Raw genomic sequence first — 18,566 nt, 5'->3', positions numbered from 1 at the left:
ACAATGGTATAAAATATATATATATATATATATATATATATATATATATATATATATATATATATATATATATATATATATATATATATATATTCAATGGTATATATATATATATTATATATATAAAGAACAATGGTATAAAAAGAACACATAACGATTAAGAGGAACTACAAATGCATATCTGATATGTGTGGCAACACACATATCAGAGCAAAAGACAAAAAAAAATTGGACAAAAAAAAATTGCTGGCAATTTATTTTTGGAGATTGATGATGAATACGAAAAATGAAGAAATTGTACTTTCAAAAAAAATGGTAGTTGTTTTAAAACGAATAATACTTGTTTTAAAATAAATTGTACTGTTATTTTAAAGGAATGATACTTGTTTTAGTAATGGTACTTATGCGTTTTTAAGAAATTGTCTTTTTAAAAAAAATGGTACCTTATCTCCCACTTTATCACTTTCTCTCTCAAGTTTTTCCCTTTCTTTCTTTTATTTTTTTTGTTCAGATTTTTGTGTTTTGTTATCTATGGTTTTGTATTTACCTTTCGTATTTCCCCCTAATTTGTCTTGTTGTGGGTGATATGTGTTTCACCACACATCACGGATGACCGCTACACCATCCTCTAACGGTTAGCCGCCTCTCCATCTTCTTCCGATTCATGAAGTTTTGACAGGGTACCTTGAGTGCTCACCCCTAATTACAATATGTTCAGATTCCGATTCCTGAAACTTTGAGGGTAACTGTTGTGCTCACATCTAACACCAACACACGTCTACCAACCTAAATGTTATTTAGGGCTCGTTTGGTATCATTGCCATTTTCCAGCTTTTTGTTTTAAAAGTCATATGATATTGATTGAATCACGAACTAAAAATAGTAATACTTATAGTAATTACTTTTTGTGGTTTTCATATTTTGATTTTCTGTTTATTTATTAAACCAATTTACAAAAATACCCATATTGGTGGCTAATCTTCCGCTAACTTAAACGTTATTATCATTAACCAACAAAGAAAGAGTTAAACAAATGGAAAAACGGTTTCACACTTCCAATATGCAGACAAAAAAATTATTAGCAAAATGAGCAAAGAAGGAGTCGGCAGAAGGGAAGAAGAAGATGCGCCAGAAGAGGATGAGGTGGAATTTAAAAATTAAAATTAAAATTAAAATTAAAATCAAAATTCAATAATTGAAGGAAGCATTCTCTTTCTCTCTCTTTCTGGTAAAGTGTACACAGCTCACATCCATATCCAAGAGGGTGAGTGAGGAGAGAGAAATGTTAGTAGTGATTTTCACTCTCCTCTTTCTCTCTCTTGCTGGTGAAACAATTTCACAAATTTAGAATTTAATGCCCAGTTCATGGAAACTCCCTGATTCTAGCTCATAATTTCTTTTATATTGTTGTTTCTGTTTCTGCCAGATTGAGTTCTCACTACCCAAGATGCCAATGCCGCAGCAAAAACCCCTTTCTGAAACTCGAATTTCTTCAGAATCTGTAAGTTTCTTCTAATTCTTCAATTTTCAAATGGGTCGGATCTTTTTTATTTTAAATATGGGTTTTAAGTTTTATGATATGGGTATCTTTCCTTTTATGGAAATTTCCACATTTATTTTTTTGACTGTCGGAATTATGCTTTTGCTTTGTTTTCCTTCTGTATTTAGGATTGATTTCTTTAGGCTGAGCTGTGGTAGGTCTGGTCGTTTAGAATTTGTCAAGTTTATCTGTTGAGATTGCTGATGTGGTTGATTTTCTAATGTAAATAATGTAATAAAAGTTAATTTTGGAAATTAGATATAAATAGAAGTTAAGAAATGGTTGAAGGTGTCAAAATTTGTGAATAATGTCAAAATTCTGAATTGGAACATTATCCTGGAATGGAAATGGAGGGAGTAGATAATACAATTAATTGTATGATATAAGAAAACAAGATTTTGCTCTTTTTTGTGTGTGTGTGTGTGTGTTTTACGATTGAATTTTGACTAATTAGTAAATTAGGTGTTGCTTCATGTTATGATGATTGAAGACTTGAAGTGTATAATTTGTCTTGGATTTGGCTTAATTTTGCCAATTGATTTCTTGATTGAGCATATACATTATACATGCCTTTCTTCTGCATTGTTGGATACGGAATATCACTGAGTCGAAAACTCAAACTTTCCCGTATTTCTGCTACTAAGAGTATGCGTCGTTTGTACATTGTTGTCACACGCTCTATTCTTATTGTACCGTTCAGTTATTGAGTATTGAGATATTGACATACTGGATTCCAGTGAGTGACAATCGTGAGGTTTAAGACTGAACTACTCCGTATGTTTCACTCCAGAATTTACTTGCTTTTGTTTCTTCCTGTAAGAAGCAACTATTTCGTTCACGTCATTTTTATATGCGATTATGTAAATCCTAAAATACATCATATGGTAAGAAACCAACTAATTACATCGGTATAGGAAAAATGCTCTTGGCATTGCTTAAAGGGAGTTTACTAGGTTTGCCTCACATTGCTCACAACGACCCTACAACACTCACCACCTATATACCAAGTATGCCTGTTGATTGAGTTTTGGTGCTTGGTATAAAGGATGATCGGATGATTGATATTTTCCTTGCTACATAGGCAGTTAAGCACGTAAGCTCACTGATAGCAACTCGATATTATTTATGCTAATTATTATTTCCTCTGCAATGGGCCATCCTTCTATTGAATGAACATATTTTTAGTGTGGTTCTTTGGGGGTCCGCCATATCTTTTCATTTACGTAAATGGATCAGATATTCATACCACATATGCAACAACAATTTTATTAATTGATGTTGATGATAATAAGCATCAATCGTGGTGCTCATTATGCAGTTTCTGTCAGCAGTTGTCTTAACTATGCATCTCATACAAAGTGTAAACCTGATGTTTGAGGTTTCTTTTGATGCTTAACTTTTGTATCTGTGATGGTAACATTAGGCTCTTATACTGGCGCTTATATAATGCTTGTGTTATCATGCAGCTATGTCTCAAGATTGGAGCACTGGCTTTTGATTCTGACGATGCTGGAACTGATATTTACCTAAAATTGGGTCTGAATGAGAAGGGCAAAGGAGTACTGAGAACACCGAGGTTCTTGTCACTCTTATCCTCTCTTCTTGACAATTGTGTCCAAAAGAATAACATGTTGTTGGAGACGGCACAAATTGAAGATGTCCTCACTGTATTTCATGGTTCAAGAGCCCCACCTGTCAGCATACAACAATATTTTGACCGAATGTTCAAGTATGCAGGGTGTAGCCCATCCTGTTTCATTGTGGCATACATTTATGTGGATAGATACCTTCAACAAACCAAGACTTACTTAACTTCCCTCAATGTCCACCGGCTTCTAGTTGCTAGTGTTATGGTGGCTGCGAAATTTGTTGATGATGCGTAAGTACTGCACCACATTCTTATGAATTTATGTCTCATGCATCTTAAATTGTGTTTGTGTTGCATGATATGGTCAATCATCTTAGCATAATTCATAATTGTGAGCAAAGCGGTCCATCATTATTGGACTAGAGGCAAGTGATATGGACATTCAAATGAGAGGTCATAAGTTAACTGCATAGATATCGTTTTTTTACTTTTGAGGAAGTTGTTAATTTATATGGTCTATATTGTATTTTTTTTTTTTTTTTAATCTAGGCCATATTAGGATTTCCATATAGAAATATAGTTTTTTTTTTGTTTCCCCTTTTGAGTTTTGATGGAAAAATTTTGAATGTAGCTGGTAGGTTATCTTTGCTGGTAGTATAATTTCCTTCAGTCCCAATCTATTTATTTCTTCTTTTATTTAGGTCATATTACTTATAAGTGGAATATATTTGGTCGATATCTTGGATTTCTTAGAAAATAGACAGATTTTTGTGGCGAAAAAATTTGTTCATAAAGAAAGGTGTAGGCTATATGCCTGATAATTAAGTCACCACAGTCAAATTTCCTGCTGTGTACTATCTATTCATCTAGGATGGGTTGTTAAAACTTAAAAGTACCCGATTAGCTTGAAATAATTTCAGATGGTTTGGTGTACCCTTGCTAATATTTGTTAAAATTGGTAGTATACAGAGTCACAGACACAAACTAAAAAGAACGAAAAAGGGGGAAGTATCATTACAAAATATAAAATTCTGCAAGTTAGCCTGAGTGTGCGCGAATAGCTACCTATTATGCTCACACACTAGAGCAACAAATGGCTTTGTCCATCTTCTTGATGATGAAACTATTCTTATCAGCAGCCTGTCTGCATACACAAGAAACAGTCTGAATGTATATATATCTTTCTGAATATCCATTCCCGTGTTGATTGATTCAATTTTGTTTGATCTGCAGATCCTTTAACAATGCATATTATGCCAAAGTTGGAGGTATAAGCACTTCAGAAATGAACAGATTGGAGATGAAGTTACTGTTTACCATAGATTTTAGGCTTCAAGTAAACGTAGATACATTTAGGAGATATTGTTTGCTATTGGAAAAAGAAGATGGAGGATGTCAAATTGATTGGCCAATCAAGACATGTTGGGTTAAAGAGAGTTGGTCAAGAAATGGCGAATACCCAGACACGAGTCCAGTTGCTAGATGACCCACTTGGTCACTCTGGTTGTAGTACAAGTAGATTTCACAATGTACAGTCGTCCTGCATTCAACGAAGTTAGTTCGACCAATGCCCGGTTAAATCAGGTATGGAATGTAGGTCTTTGGAGGTTCTCCAATCCTCTCTAAATGTATAATAGCACTTCAGGATTATTTGTTATACTACTATTCTTTTTTTTTTTTTGAGGGATACTATTATTCTTTTTTCTACTCTGATATGTTCCAACTGTAAAAGTGCCATGAGTTATAAAAGGGCATCTATGATTCTATGTTCAGCACCAGTTTGGTTCCTAAACAGAGATTCAAATTGTTTTACACATTTTTAATCTGAATATTACAATTGTGTTTTCGTACTCCTAACCTAAAGTCTAGAGGGCGAAGCGCTTGCTTTGGTTGAACATCCAAAGACCATTATGTCTACACAAAAATGAGAAGAGAATCCACAAGTCAAAAAATTGTTGGCGACTCCAAATTAAAAATCATATGGTGAAAATGTAAACATGTCAATTAATGCAATAATTATGATAATAATAACCATGCATTAATCAATTTGAGCCACATGCATACAACATGTTAGAAAGTACAGTAATTAATAGTCATGCACGATTTGTGAATTAACATGAATTTTGTACCTAGATCAAAAGGGTCAGTAAAATACGGAGTTATTAATAAATCATGCACAAATCGACGAATTGTACCCGAATTGCCATTTAAACTACATAGAAAACATGATACTCCCCTGTTCTTAAATAAGTGTCAATTTTCTATAAATGACGATCCCTTATAAGTGTCTACTTTTCATTTTTGAACATACACTTTTTTCATTTTTTCATATATTTTTTCCACTTTTTCATAAATCATGATTATTTTTTCTTACACATTCTACCCTTTTCCCACTTTTCAATCCCCACATTTATTTTTATTTGTACTTTATCAATAAACAATTATCTATTTTTTCCTTCCCCCCCCCCCCCAAAAAAAATATATTTTCAATCACTACCTCTTACACACTTCTCATTTTTATTAATTACCGCACCACTCTCCATAAATGACACTTATTTAGAAACGGAGGGAGTAACATATTATAATAATAATAATAATAATAATAATAATAATAATAATAATAATAATAATAATAATAATAATGTTTGTTTGTCTGGTGATCGTTGTTGTTTCAGTGGTGTTTTGGTGTGGTTACTTGGTGTGGTTACTTTTTGGTTGAAGTGCTTTGCTATGGCTAGTTCCGTTGAGAGGTTTCATTGCCCTTTTGTGGGTCTTAGCGGGTGCCAGGATGGAGGTGGGCGTGGTCTGGTCAGGAGTTCTCTGATCACTCACTTACGGGATCGTCATTGTTGCACTGGTGTGCGGGATGTAACCCGTCATTCCCTTACTACCAATTTGCAGGTTTTTTCTACGGCTGAGGTGACCTTTCGTCGTATGGGAATTTGGCTATGTGGAGATTGTTTCAAGACGCATACTCATCGTATTAGGTGTCGACATGGCAGTGGTTCTAGTACGGTTTTTGTGGACCCACCTGATTCTGGGGATGGTACTATTCGTTTTACTCTCTACGGTATTCAAAAACCACAACCTCCTGCTTCCGAGCTGTCTACTTCTGATGCGCCTCGAGAACATCATTTTTCTTTTGATGTTGCTCTTCTAAACACTTTATGGTCTAAGCGGCTGCGTTCGGTGAAATCCATCCCTCCCAAATGTCGTTTGGGTTTTTCGCGAGTTCTGAAAGGGGCGCTTGATAAGGTGATTTGCAGACCAGATGACATTGCTTGTTGGGTTCAGTTGCTCGTGTTACCTCTTTGTGTCCTCAAGACTTTTTCTCCACGAAGTAATCGTGAGTGTTCCTCCGGTGTTAGGCGGCGACAACAGGAAGAGAGTATCACCTATGCTATTCGTTCTTGGGGTGTGCCCGGTGGTTCTGAGCAACTTGTCATAGACACATTGGCTAGCGTGTCTCCCCCTCTATTGGATGTTGACGAAGACCATGATTTGGCGGAGCGTAATATTAAGCAATGCAAGAGAAAGATTTCTGATGGTCACTACACTGCTGCCGTTAGGGTTCTTTCTTCCTCAGGTCTTGCCCCTTACAATGATGCTACTCTTGCAGATTTGCAAGCAAAGCACCCTTCCGTTCCGGTCCCTACCTTACCGGATATCCCTGTTGATCATCACCTTACTGCTTCCTCCGCCATTGTTTTGGAGCAGATTAAGGGCTTTCCGCGTGGTACTTCGTGCGGTAGAGATGGCTTGCGTGCTCAACACCTTTTGGATTGCTTGGGTGGTGCTGCTGTAGCTATTTCTGATGAGTTGGTGGATGCTATCACTCAGGTAGTTAATCTCTTTCTTGCTGGAAAGTGTCCTGCTGAGCTTGGAGGATACATTGCTAGTGCTCCTCTTACGCCACTTGTTAAGCCTGGTGGGGGTATTCGGCCTATTGTTGTGGGCACTATTTGGAGGCGCCTTGTTTCTAAGGTCGGGGCTGCTTTGGTTGGTCCGCGTTTAGGAAACTACTTTGGGGGTCTTCAGTTTGGAGTTGGGGTTCCAGCAGGTGGTGAGGCCATTCTCCATGCTGTCAATCGGTTGATTGAGGCTCGTGGGGCCGATGTTGGCCTCTCTATGTTATTGGTGGATTTTCAGAATGCGTTCAATTTAGTTGATCGATCGGCTTTGTTGCGTGAGGTTCGGCTACATTGTCCTGCTCTTTCGCGTTGAGTTGAATTCTGCTACTCTTCTCCAGCGCGGCTGTATTATGGGGAGCATACCTTGTGGTCTTGTCAGGGTGTGCAACAAGGGGATCCTCTCGGCCCTTTGCTTTTTTCTCTGGTTCTACATCCATTGGTGTGTCGAATCAGAGACTCATTTGATCTATCTCTTCAGGCTTGGTACTTGGATGATGGCACTTGTTAGGTTATGATACATATGACAATTCATAAATCATGCGGAAAAACCATAAAGCCAGGAAAGCATATTATTTACACATAATCATTTAGCATAGTTTAGATGCATACACTTTGTTGCGTGCCTTCCCTAGCTGCGCCCGAACCGAACAAGAACAAGTCTTTAGGACTCCAAGTGTCGTCCCTCCGTAGATAGTCCACAGCACGTCCGGATCCGCCTTAAGCTTGACCAACTAGGATCGCCCTTAAGGTACTTAGAATTTTCAGCACATATAGGCAATTACGTGACTGAATTTTTGCTCTCAAAAATCACTTTGAATACTTGAATACTCTATACAAAATAATGACCCTAGGCCTTTATTTATAGAGGTATGGAAAGGGAATCGTAATCCTATTAGGATACGAATTAATTAAACTAGAATCCTAATAGAATTCTTATTTAATTAATTCATCCTTTTAGGTTTAGGAATTTAATCATTAGTCGAAACCTGGTAGCTTTAGGATTCGTATAGCATACCAACACACACACGCACGCACAGCAGCCCACGAGGGGTGCCATGCGCGCACGCGCAGCCCGCGAGCTCGCAGCCCATTGCTGCGAGGCCCACACGCTGCCGCAGCGTTGGCGCGCGCTGGGCCTGCCTTGCGGTGGGCCTGGCGCAGCCTTGGCTGGTGCGTTGTGGCGCGCTGGCTTGCTGGGCGACGGCCCGGCTTCGTGCTGGGCCTTCGTCTGGCAGGCCTCGTCCGATGCTAATTCGTACGATACGCTTCCGATTAATTTCCCGATTCCGGAATTCATTTCCGATACGAACAATATTTAATATTTCCGATTCCGGAATTAATTTCCGTTTCGAACAAATATTTAATATTTCCGTTTCCGGAATTATTTTTCGATTCCGATAATATTTCCGATTCTGACAATATTTCCGTTTCCGGCAATATTTCCGATTCCGGCAATATTTCCATTTCCGATAATATTTTCCGATACGTACCATGTTTCCGTTTCCGGCAACATCTACGACTTGGATAATATTTATATTTCCGATACGATCCATATTTCCGTTTCCGGCAATATCATCGTTTCCGGAGCATTCATTTCTTGCCTGTGACGATCTCAGCTCCCACTGAAACCAAGATCCGTCGATTCCGAATATCCATAGATGGAGTATTTAATGCCATTAAATACTCGATCCGTTTACGTACTATTTGTGTGACCCTACGGGTTCAGTCAAGAGTAAGCTGTGGATTAATGTCATTAATTCCACTTGAACTGAAGCGGCCTCTAGCTAGGCATTCAGCTCACTTGATCTCACTGAATTATTAACTTGTTAATTAATACTGAACCGCATTTATTAGACTTAATATAGAATGCATATTTGGACCAAGGGCATTATTTCCTTCAGTCTCCCACTTGTCCTTAGGGACAAGTGTGCATTTCCTAATTCCTTTGTCGCTCGATGCTTGCTCTTGAACATAAGGTAAGAGTTGTCATCCTTATTATGTCCAGAGGTGTTCCTCGGTTTCAGAGTTCAACTGATCAAATAGACAGATAATCATAGCCTATGATTCATCCGAGCACGGCCATGCATTTCACAGTTTCTAGCTCTCCGAGTGGCCTTGTACAACTTTTAAGCATCTCATCCCGATTTATGGGAGGACAATCCCAATCTTGCGATCTTGAGATTAGACTTCGTTTGATAGGTGATTACCTGAGCGTTGCCTTTATAGCCTCCTTTTACGGTGCGACGGTTGGTCAACGTCAAAGCAACCAGTTCTCAAACAAGTAATCTCAAATCACTCAGGTATTGAGGATTTAGTGTCTAATAATTTTAATGAAATTTACTTATGACAGATTTTCATCTCTTACAGTAAAGTTTCATAGGTCTGTCCGATACTAGTCTTCCCAAAGTAAGTATCTATGCAAATGATTATGACATTGCCATGTCCACATAGTTCAAGAAACAGAACTACTAGTCATCTTGCATTCTAATCGTCTAACGTTTTCTATGCGTCTAATTTTATAGAAAACTCCGACTAGGGACCATTTTCAACTTTTGACATTCAAGTTCACTTGATAGACATTTCTTAGTCACAGGACTGGTCCTGACCGTCTATCTTGAATATATCGTCAAATTGAAGGGACTCATCATTTAATACTAAACCAAGATTAAATGGAATATGAAAATACATTTCATATATGATAAATATTCAACCCAAATGTTTTACAACCATGGGCCTCAAACCCATCTTCTAAAACAGTTCATGGAATTTCAAAGCTATGCTTGATTTCCAGTGCTACAATGTAAGTGTTGCTTCTCACTTGTTGCATAGGTTTAGTTATCATGCTTTGCCAATCTTAATATCCTTTTCATCGAATGTTCTTCGAGATATGATGATAAGATCTTTTGAGTATGTTTATTTTGTGATCTAGTCTTTCTTGCTACATTAGTGGTTCTACGCATTTTGCAATGAAGAACTGTTAAGTCAACAGACATGTGATCTACCCAAGTTCAGTGAAGAACTCTTTAACTTAAACAACCCTGTTTCATTGCTTCTTAGGCAATAATTACTTTTACTTCAACTGTATAGGTTGCTAGTGATGCTTTGTTTGGATTTGCTTATCCAAGCAGTTCACAAATATGTGGAAGACTTTCCAGCTGTATCTTTGAACATAGAAATTAATATTTAATTTCCCACGCAACAACTCATGGTCTCCAATCCATGTTGCCATTTTAAAACACGATGCTCTATAGCTCGTCCTTGCCAATGGTTAACTCCAAAGGGATCTTTCTTGATCCTTTACTAGTGTTTATGCGTGTGGCATCAATATTTAGCATATCTTTATTTCCTTGAATCAAGAAGTAATCCTATGTACCTTTTCAAGTACCATAAGTGTTCTTGATCTCAATCTAGTTGATCTTCACTTAGATCAATAGAGATTGGTATATGTTCGTCATGCCTAAAGTCATACGATACGTTTTTGGCGATCCTCATATTATATTATATACATGATAAATTCTTTTGCAGAATAATTCCCAATTGAATTCTATTCATGTAACTTTAGCTCATTCAGTTACAGTAGATACTGAATCCAACTAAATTCTTTGACATATAATATAGGTGAAGAATCTCATTAGATTCTTTGATGTTTAACTTAGTAAATGCTTATACATAGTTCAAACATTCATTACTTAGATTTATTCATATGGATCGAATATCTCCAATGGAGTCTTTCGTGTTTGATTTAGTAAATGCCATTACTAAACAATATCATAAGATCTTTGTAAATAGATCTTAATACCCAGTATGTACTAAGTTTCGCCTTGGTCCATCATTGATGAATAATTTCAAACCTAACTTATTAGCATTTGAATGTTATTTCACAATAGAGAGATATGTGTGTGATACACATAGGACCAATTAAGTTATTATGTACTCCCACTAAACTTCTTATATATCTATAAGAATCATGTATATTTTATGAAACTAAAATACTTATTAGCTTCACTAAAATATAGTTCCAATTCCCAATTGCTTGCTTAAATCTGTACTTAGATTTCATAAGCTTAGCATTCATTTCAAGCATTATTTGGATCCACAAATCCTATGACATGTCATGTACATAGTTTCTTCCAACATTTGATTGAGGAATACGTTTTGTCATCCAATTGCCATATGTACCAATATGCAATCATTGCTTGATTTATAGACTTGAGCATTACGATTATGCATGAGGTTTCAACACAATCCACGCCGTGAATTTGCTTGTAACCTTTAGCAACTAATCTAGCTTTGTGTGTGAACACAATTCCATGTTTGATGGTTTTTATCCTTAAAACAAACTTGCAACCAATAGGTGTGAAACCATTCTTGCAAATCAACAAAATTTCAATTTTGTCATCAAAATATTGGTTATGTTTTATGGCCTTTAACCATCTAAAACATTTGAGTCTATATATGGCCTCTAACCATTTTAGGGAATCTAGGTTTCGTCATAGCTTTCTTACAAGTCACAAACTCATTAATCTACATGATAATAGTTTGACTGCAAGTTGTAGGTTTCTTCACTATCTAATAGAATAATCTCATAGTTTCATTGACCAGAACTCTATGTTTCTTTACTATCTAATAGAAGAATCTCATAGTTCCAGTAACTTGAACTCTATGCCTACTTGGGTATAGAACATCAAACAATAGAATATCAATAGCCACTTGAAAGTCCTTTGAATATTCTGTTCTCCTTGAAGCACTTGTAAAGTCTTCTAAGAGATGTCTATTCTTTAAAGCCACTTGTAAAGTCCTTACAGAATAAGTTCGGATTTTCTGAAGCACTTCGAAAAGCCTCCGGAATGTCCGTTTATGTTTGTTGTTCGCCTCGAAGACTTTCGAGGTCTATTTTCTCCCACTTGTCATTTTGGAAACGAATCTCCAAAAGGACATTATTTCGAGCAAACAAACATTATGTTCTCAAAAAATTCGTGGTAGAAACAATACCCTTGTGTCTCATTTGAATAAATCACAATGAAACATATATCTATACTTGGGCCTTAGTTTGTCGAATGACAAACACTAAGCTCCCACTGAGTTTTGCAACTCTCTAGATATATTTTATGAAAAGTTATTACTTTTCAATAGCTTTGACGAATTTGGTTTAGTTTGGTGGTAGTTGAGCATTTTGTTTTAGAAATTATAGGAAAAGTCTTTATGATTCATCATTAATCGAATCAAGTACTAATTGACTTCGATTATTCCAACTAAGATATGCCATATCTTATGGACCTAGATTGTGAAATTACAACACACAATCATTGATGATCATATTTGGTCTCAAGTAATCATCAACATGATCTAACCTAGATCTTTATGATTTCTTGCCAAGTGGATTTTATACTTCTGAATCTTTGAACTAGCCAAACAGATTCAACTTATATCACATTTGAGTAAATAAACCTATATTCACTTAAATCCATGTGAAATAATAAAGTCATAAAATCTTTCTTTAGCATTGAACTCTATTGTCTAGGCGTTCTAACAATAGTTCATATCTTTTGTTACTTTCAACAAGTAAGACTAGTCGTCTTAAATTGATCTAGAAATCAATGAACTTTCAAAAGTCCATCAAAATAGAGTTTTTGAATGTTAACTTGTTGATATGGTCTAAGCAACAATGCCAAAGATTAGTGGAACTCAAATCAAGGGGTTGATTTGAACCTAATAAAGTTTTTATTTAAAGAGTTGTTTGTTTTAATCAAGCATATTGACTCAAACCGTAAATGACCATTTCATTCAAATAAACAAACAAACAAGCATTGTTTTCGTTCTTCTGAATGTGAGTCTTTCTGTGTTTGAAGCAAAAATTTAGGTATGCTGATTATGGAACAAAATAGCCATTAAGTTCCAGCCTTTGAAAGGACTTAAAACAAACTAGATGACCCTATAACTAATGTAGCATTGCCATGCTTCATTTCCCACTTGTAGGTCATTAGTGTATCCTAGCTTCCATTGTTTGAGTTATTACCGAAGTAAGAACCTCAAGCGGTATATGATACCAAGGAAGTTTGATTGCTAGGTCACTTCTCTTTAAACATAAACTTATAGGTAGAAACGGAATCGTAAATTCCTTTCATTTGTTCCTTTGTTTTCCTATTTCTTGTACCCTTTCTTATAGCCTTAAGAATTGAATTCTCTAGTGTTGACTTTTATATTTTGTTAGACATGTCCAATGTCACTCCAACAAGGTTCTTTCCATTTAATTTATGTTGAATATTCTGTTTCAACTAGATGATCTTACCAGAAGCTTCTAATGTTCTCTAAGCATCGATCTATTCGAATGTCTAGGGACTAGACTCATTCGAGAATTAAATGGACAAAGATATTAGGTTGTTAACCATTGGTAAAGCTGAGCGTTTAAGCTCAATGCTTTATGATCTCAAAAACTACAGTGTATTTTGAATTCACAAGCACCAATTGGTTTGCCATTCGATTTTGATATTCGAAAACAACCATAAAAGTCGCTAAAAGAAACGTACATTTTAAATTGCTCATTTTCTCTCATTTCTGTGAATCGTTCTTGGATTCACTACCAATCGAGGAAATTTACTGTTACCTTTCTAAAAGGATTTACTGCAGTGCAAGATATTTAATTATAAACAATAATTAAAACATACATTGAAGCATGCAAAGTCTAAACATTTATCATGAGTAATAACTTGAAAATTAAAGCAATCATGCAATTTCAACAAGTTATTAGCATTTTATTCGAATTTATTGTTCCGGCAGGTGTGAATAAAATGATTCCAAGATCCTAAAATCATTGAAGAATTAAGCACAGTTTGTCGACTTAATCCTAAAACATCTTAGGTAAGCAAAAGCCTTTTGCTAATAGTCTAGAAACTATTCTTGGTTGATAGGTACGTCTAAGAACTTATTAGGTAAACCTATCGATTTTGCCACGACATAAAAGGACTCCTTACTTATATCGTTGAGTTTCACCAAAACTAACATGTACTCACAATAATTTGTGTACCTTGCCCCTTTAGGACCAATAAGTAACACCTCGCTGAGCGAAAACTATTACTAGATTGATGTAAAGGATATCCAAGCAAGTGTATATTTTGGCATGGCACCTTTTAACTCAATTTTTAAGTTTGGAACTTAAGGCTCTTACTATGTTGGTTAGATTTTAAGTGAACTAAAATCCTTAATCATGCAACATAATCAAGCCACAATCTCATGCATAATTAAGACATATCTAAAGCAATAAATAACTTAAAGCATGCATAAGATAAATGTGATCTAGTATGGCCCGACTTCATCTTGAAGCTTCAACTTCAAAGTCCGTCTTGAAAATCTCCGTGGGAGGCACCATTTTCTTCAAATAGAATAATCTATAATTAAAACTAATTACAACTATTTGATGGTACGCAGACCATATTTGAATTGAAAAACAACTTTGGTACTTTAGACCAATTACATTCAAATTAATGGTACGCAGACCATATTTTCTATCCTATTTGGGCCATACTAGTCACTTCATAACCTGCAAAACAGTACATATACAATATATACCATTCACCCATTCATTATCATGAATGGCCCACATAGCTGGTTAGTAAAACACATTATGCATCACATAAACATTTGCAGCAATTAATCAAGGGCACCAATAATCTACAAATTATTCAGTCCTTATTAATTCTAATCAAGTTGTTTTAACCTTAAGGATTTGTAGACCTAATCAAGAGTTTATGACTAAAAATGCTCCCACTTAAACCAATAAATTCATATGCTTTACTAATTTTAAACATAAAAATGTATTTCTAGTCTAACCGGAAACATACAAATTTAATTAAAATTTAAAGCTCATATAAATTTATAATTGAATCCAAAAAGTTTAATTTAATTTCAGTCGTATTTAAATTAATTCATGATTTTAATTTTAGTAAAATAATTAGAATAAATAAAATTTATTATAATTTCAATATTCAAAATTAAAATCCAAGAAAATAATTTAAATTATTAATTTTAAAATTAATTAAAATTACGTAAACTGAAAATTTCAAATTAAAATTTCAAAACGATCTAATCCAACGCAACAATCCCACGCATCGCACGCCCATGGGCCACACGCACACAGCCATCGCTGGCCATGTGCGCGCAGCCCATGCGCTGCGTCGCATCGCTGCTGCTCACCATCGCAAGGCATCACGCGAGCTGGTGCACGCTGCGCGCGCCAGCGCTCGACGCAACAAGCATGCTGCCGCAGCACATCGCTGGGCGCAGCGCTCGTCGCACGTCGCAACAAGCAAGCTGCTTGCCATCGCTGGGCGCAGCGCTCGTCGCACGTACGATCGATGCTGGGCGTAGCACTCGTGGCACGCGAGCTTGCGCTCGCTGCGCGCGAGGCTCCGCACGCTTGCGCGAGGCAGTGCGCGCTGTGGCGCAGCTCGCTTGCTGCCCACACGCGACTGCTCGTGCCTTGCTCTCGCCCTCGCCCATTCGCAAATTGCACACAGCCCACGACATAAGGCAGGGCTGCTGCCTTGTGCTCGTGCACCATGCCCTTGCTCATTGCATTCGTACCGCATGGGCGACGAGCTCCCTTGCTCGTCGTCACATGCCCGCACTATACAACACCCCTTAAGGGTAACACGTAGCGTCCATTGCTTTGTGCGTGCAAGTTATATGAGCGAATCGCATAAAAATTTAAAATTTATATTCAAAATTAGGATTTTTTGGTATTTACTACCTTCAAAATACACCACTTTTGCATTTACTACCTTATGAAATTTTTATTTTAAATTACTACCTTAAAGTTCTGATTTCTTTGTGTTTACTACCACTTTACAGTTTTCTCATTTTATAATTGAGATATCTCTTTCGTTTCTTAATCATTTTAAGTGATTCAAAATCCATTATTCTCATTTATGTGTAAGGATTCTATAGAGATCTTGATTTTAACATTTTGTAAAAAGTAAAATGAATTAAATATTATTTTTCCAAATTTAAAATATTTATGAATTATCAAACGAATTATTTTTGAAATGTCATTCTCAATGAAATCCCTATACAAAAATGAAAATATTGAACTTTGAATCACATTAAACGATTAAGAAACGAGAGAGATATCTTAATTTTAAAATGAGAAAAATGTTAATTGGTAGTAAGTAAATTTATTTTGGAAGTTTAAGGTAGTAATTTAAAATAAAAATTTCACAAGGTAGTAAATACAAAAGTGGTGTATTTTTAAGGTAGTAAATACCAAAATTTCCTCAAAATTAATGACAAATTAATAAATAATATTAATTTCATAATTTTAGGGCGAAAAATCGAAAATTTATTATTTAATTGATTTCCGATTAACATGGATTCAAGTCTAGGTCATAAAAATTTAAAATTTAACATAAATTTACAATTTTTATGGTGGTTTTTAATCATAGGTATCTAATTAAATTATAACTAATTATGAAAATCAAATTAATTCTAAATTATTCCAATTTTCAACAAATTAATCATAATTACAAATTAGATTGCATAATTAACAAGGCTAGGCATTCAAACTTGTTAAACATATACAGTAGGTCAATCAAAATTTCAAGATTTATCAACAAGAATCGCAAATATTTAATTTAACATCTTAAATTTACGAAATTTTGCATTCGAAAAACTAAAACCTCCGAAAAGTCATAGTTAGGCTTCGAATTTGAGAATTCTGGGTTCGGCCGAAAAATCACTCAATTTGGATGAGAAACGAAGAAACTGCCGAAAAACTGCGTACGTATAATTAAATAAACGCAATTTGCAATTAATTAACAATTACGAAAATTAATCACCCCTTTTAATTCTTGCAAATTTGTAATATTTAACCATGTTCATGCAATTTAGATTATGAAAATAATAAGAGGCTCTTGATACCACTGTTAGGTTATGATACATATGACAATTCATAAATCATGCGGAAAAACTATAAAGCCAGAAAAGCATATTATTTACACATAATCATTTAGCATAGTTTAGATGCATACACTTTGTTGCGTGCCTTCCCTAGCTGCGCCCGAACCGAACAAGAACAAGTCTTTAGGACTCCAAGTGTCGTCCCTCCGTAGATAGTCCACAGCACGTCCGGATCCGCCTTAAGCTTGACCAACTAGGATCGCCCTTAAGGTACTTAGAATTTTCGGCACATATAAGCAATTACGTGACTGAATTTTTGCTCTCAAAAATCACTTTGAATACTTGAATACTCTATACAAAATAATGACCCTAGGCCTTTATTTATAGAGGTATGGAAAGGGAATCGTAATCCTATTAGGATACGAATTAATTAAACTAGAATCCTAATAGAATTCTTATTTAATTAATTCATCCTTTTAGGTTTAGGAATTTAATCATTAGTCGAAACCTGATAGCTTTAGGATTCGTATAGCATACCAACACACACACGCACGCACAGCAGCCCACGAGGGGCGCCATGCGCGCGCGCGCAGCCCGCGAGCTCGCAGCCCATTGCTGCGAGGCCCACACGCTGCCGCAGCGTTGGCGCGCGCTGGGACTGCCTTGCGGTGGGCCTGGCGCAGCCTTGGCTGGTGCGTTGTGGCGCGTTGGCTTGCTGGGCGACGGCCCGGCTTCGTGCTGGGCCTTCGTCTGGCAGGCCTCGTCCGATGCTAATTCGTACGATACGCTTCCGATTAATTTCCCGATTCCGGAATTCATTTCCGATACGAACAATATTTAATATTTCCGATTCCGGAATTAATTTCCGTTTCGAACAAATATTTAATATTTCCGTTTTCGGAATTATTTTCCGATTCCGATAATATTTCCGATTCTGACAATATTTCCGTTTCCGGCAATATTTCCGATTCCGGCAATATTTCCATTTCCGATAATATTTTCCGATACGTACCATGTTTCCGTTTCCGGCAACATCTACGACTTGGATAATATTTATATTTCCGATACGATCCATATTTCCGTTTCCGGCAATATCATCGTTTCCGGAGCATTCATTTCTTGCCTGTGACGATCTCAGCTCCCACTGAAACCAAGATCCGTCGATTCCGAATATCCATAGATGGAGTATTTAATGCCATTAAATACTTGATCCGTTTACGTACTATTTGTGTGACCCTACGGGTTCAGTCAAGAGTAAGCTGTGGATTAATGTCATTAATTCCACTTGAACTGAAGCGGCCTCTAGCTAGGCATTCAGCTCACTTGATCTCACTGAATTGTTAACTTGTTAATTAACACTGAACCGCATTTATTAGACTTAATATAGAATGCATACTTGGACCAAGGGCATTATTTCCTTCAGCACTATCGTTGGTGACACTTTGGTGGTTGGACAGGTCTTGGAGTTGATTTTGGAGGAGGGTCCTCATTTAGGTCTCCATGTTAATGTTGAGAACACGGAGGTTTTCTGGCCTTCGGAGGACCCACGCAGTCGTCTAGAGGGTGTCTATCCTACGGATATTGCTCGTCCTGCGCTTGGTGTTAAGTTGCTTGGTGGCCCAATCAGTACGGATTC

At 36.3% G+C, this 18,566-nt stretch overlaps 1 protein-coding gene across 4 annotated transcripts; it reads left to right on the top strand.

Annotated features, from left to right (window-relative positions):
• Window positions 1–1,071: 1,071 nt before the first annotated feature.
• LOC110796293 (cyclin-P3-1) lies at window positions 1,072–4,900 on the top strand. Of its 4 annotated transcripts, none has more exons than XM_056837955.1 (4): window positions 1,072–1,143; window positions 1,427–1,501; window positions 3,007–3,419; window positions 4,362–4,900. In XM_056837955.1, the coding sequence occupies exons 1-4, from the start codon at window positions 1,087–1,089 to the stop codon at window positions 4,612–4,614; spliced, it is 798 nt and encodes a 265-aa protein (XP_056693933.1). In that variant the 5' UTR covers window positions 1,072–1,086; the 3' UTR covers window positions 4,615–4,900. The 4 variants fall into 4 exon arrangements, with proteins under 4 accessions (XP_056693933.1, XP_056693935.1, XP_056693936.1 ...); XM_056837957.1 differs by having other exon boundaries at window positions 1,094–1,228; XM_056837958.1 differs by lacking the exon at window positions 1,072–1,143 and adding an exon at window positions 1,220–1,264.
• Window positions 4,901–18,566: the final 13,666 nt, after the last annotated feature.

The sequence above is a fragment of the Spinacia oleracea genome, chromosome 1 (assembly GCF_020520425.1).
Source record: "Spinacia oleracea cultivar Varoflay chromosome 1, BTI_SOV_V1, whole genome shotgun sequence".
Classification (NCBI taxonomy): domain Eukaryota; kingdom Viridiplantae; phylum Streptophyta; class Magnoliopsida; order Caryophyllales; family Amaranthaceae; genus Spinacia; species Spinacia oleracea.
Note: the sequence above shows the minus strand (reverse complement) of the source record. Positions and strands in the feature narration are given on the sequence as shown.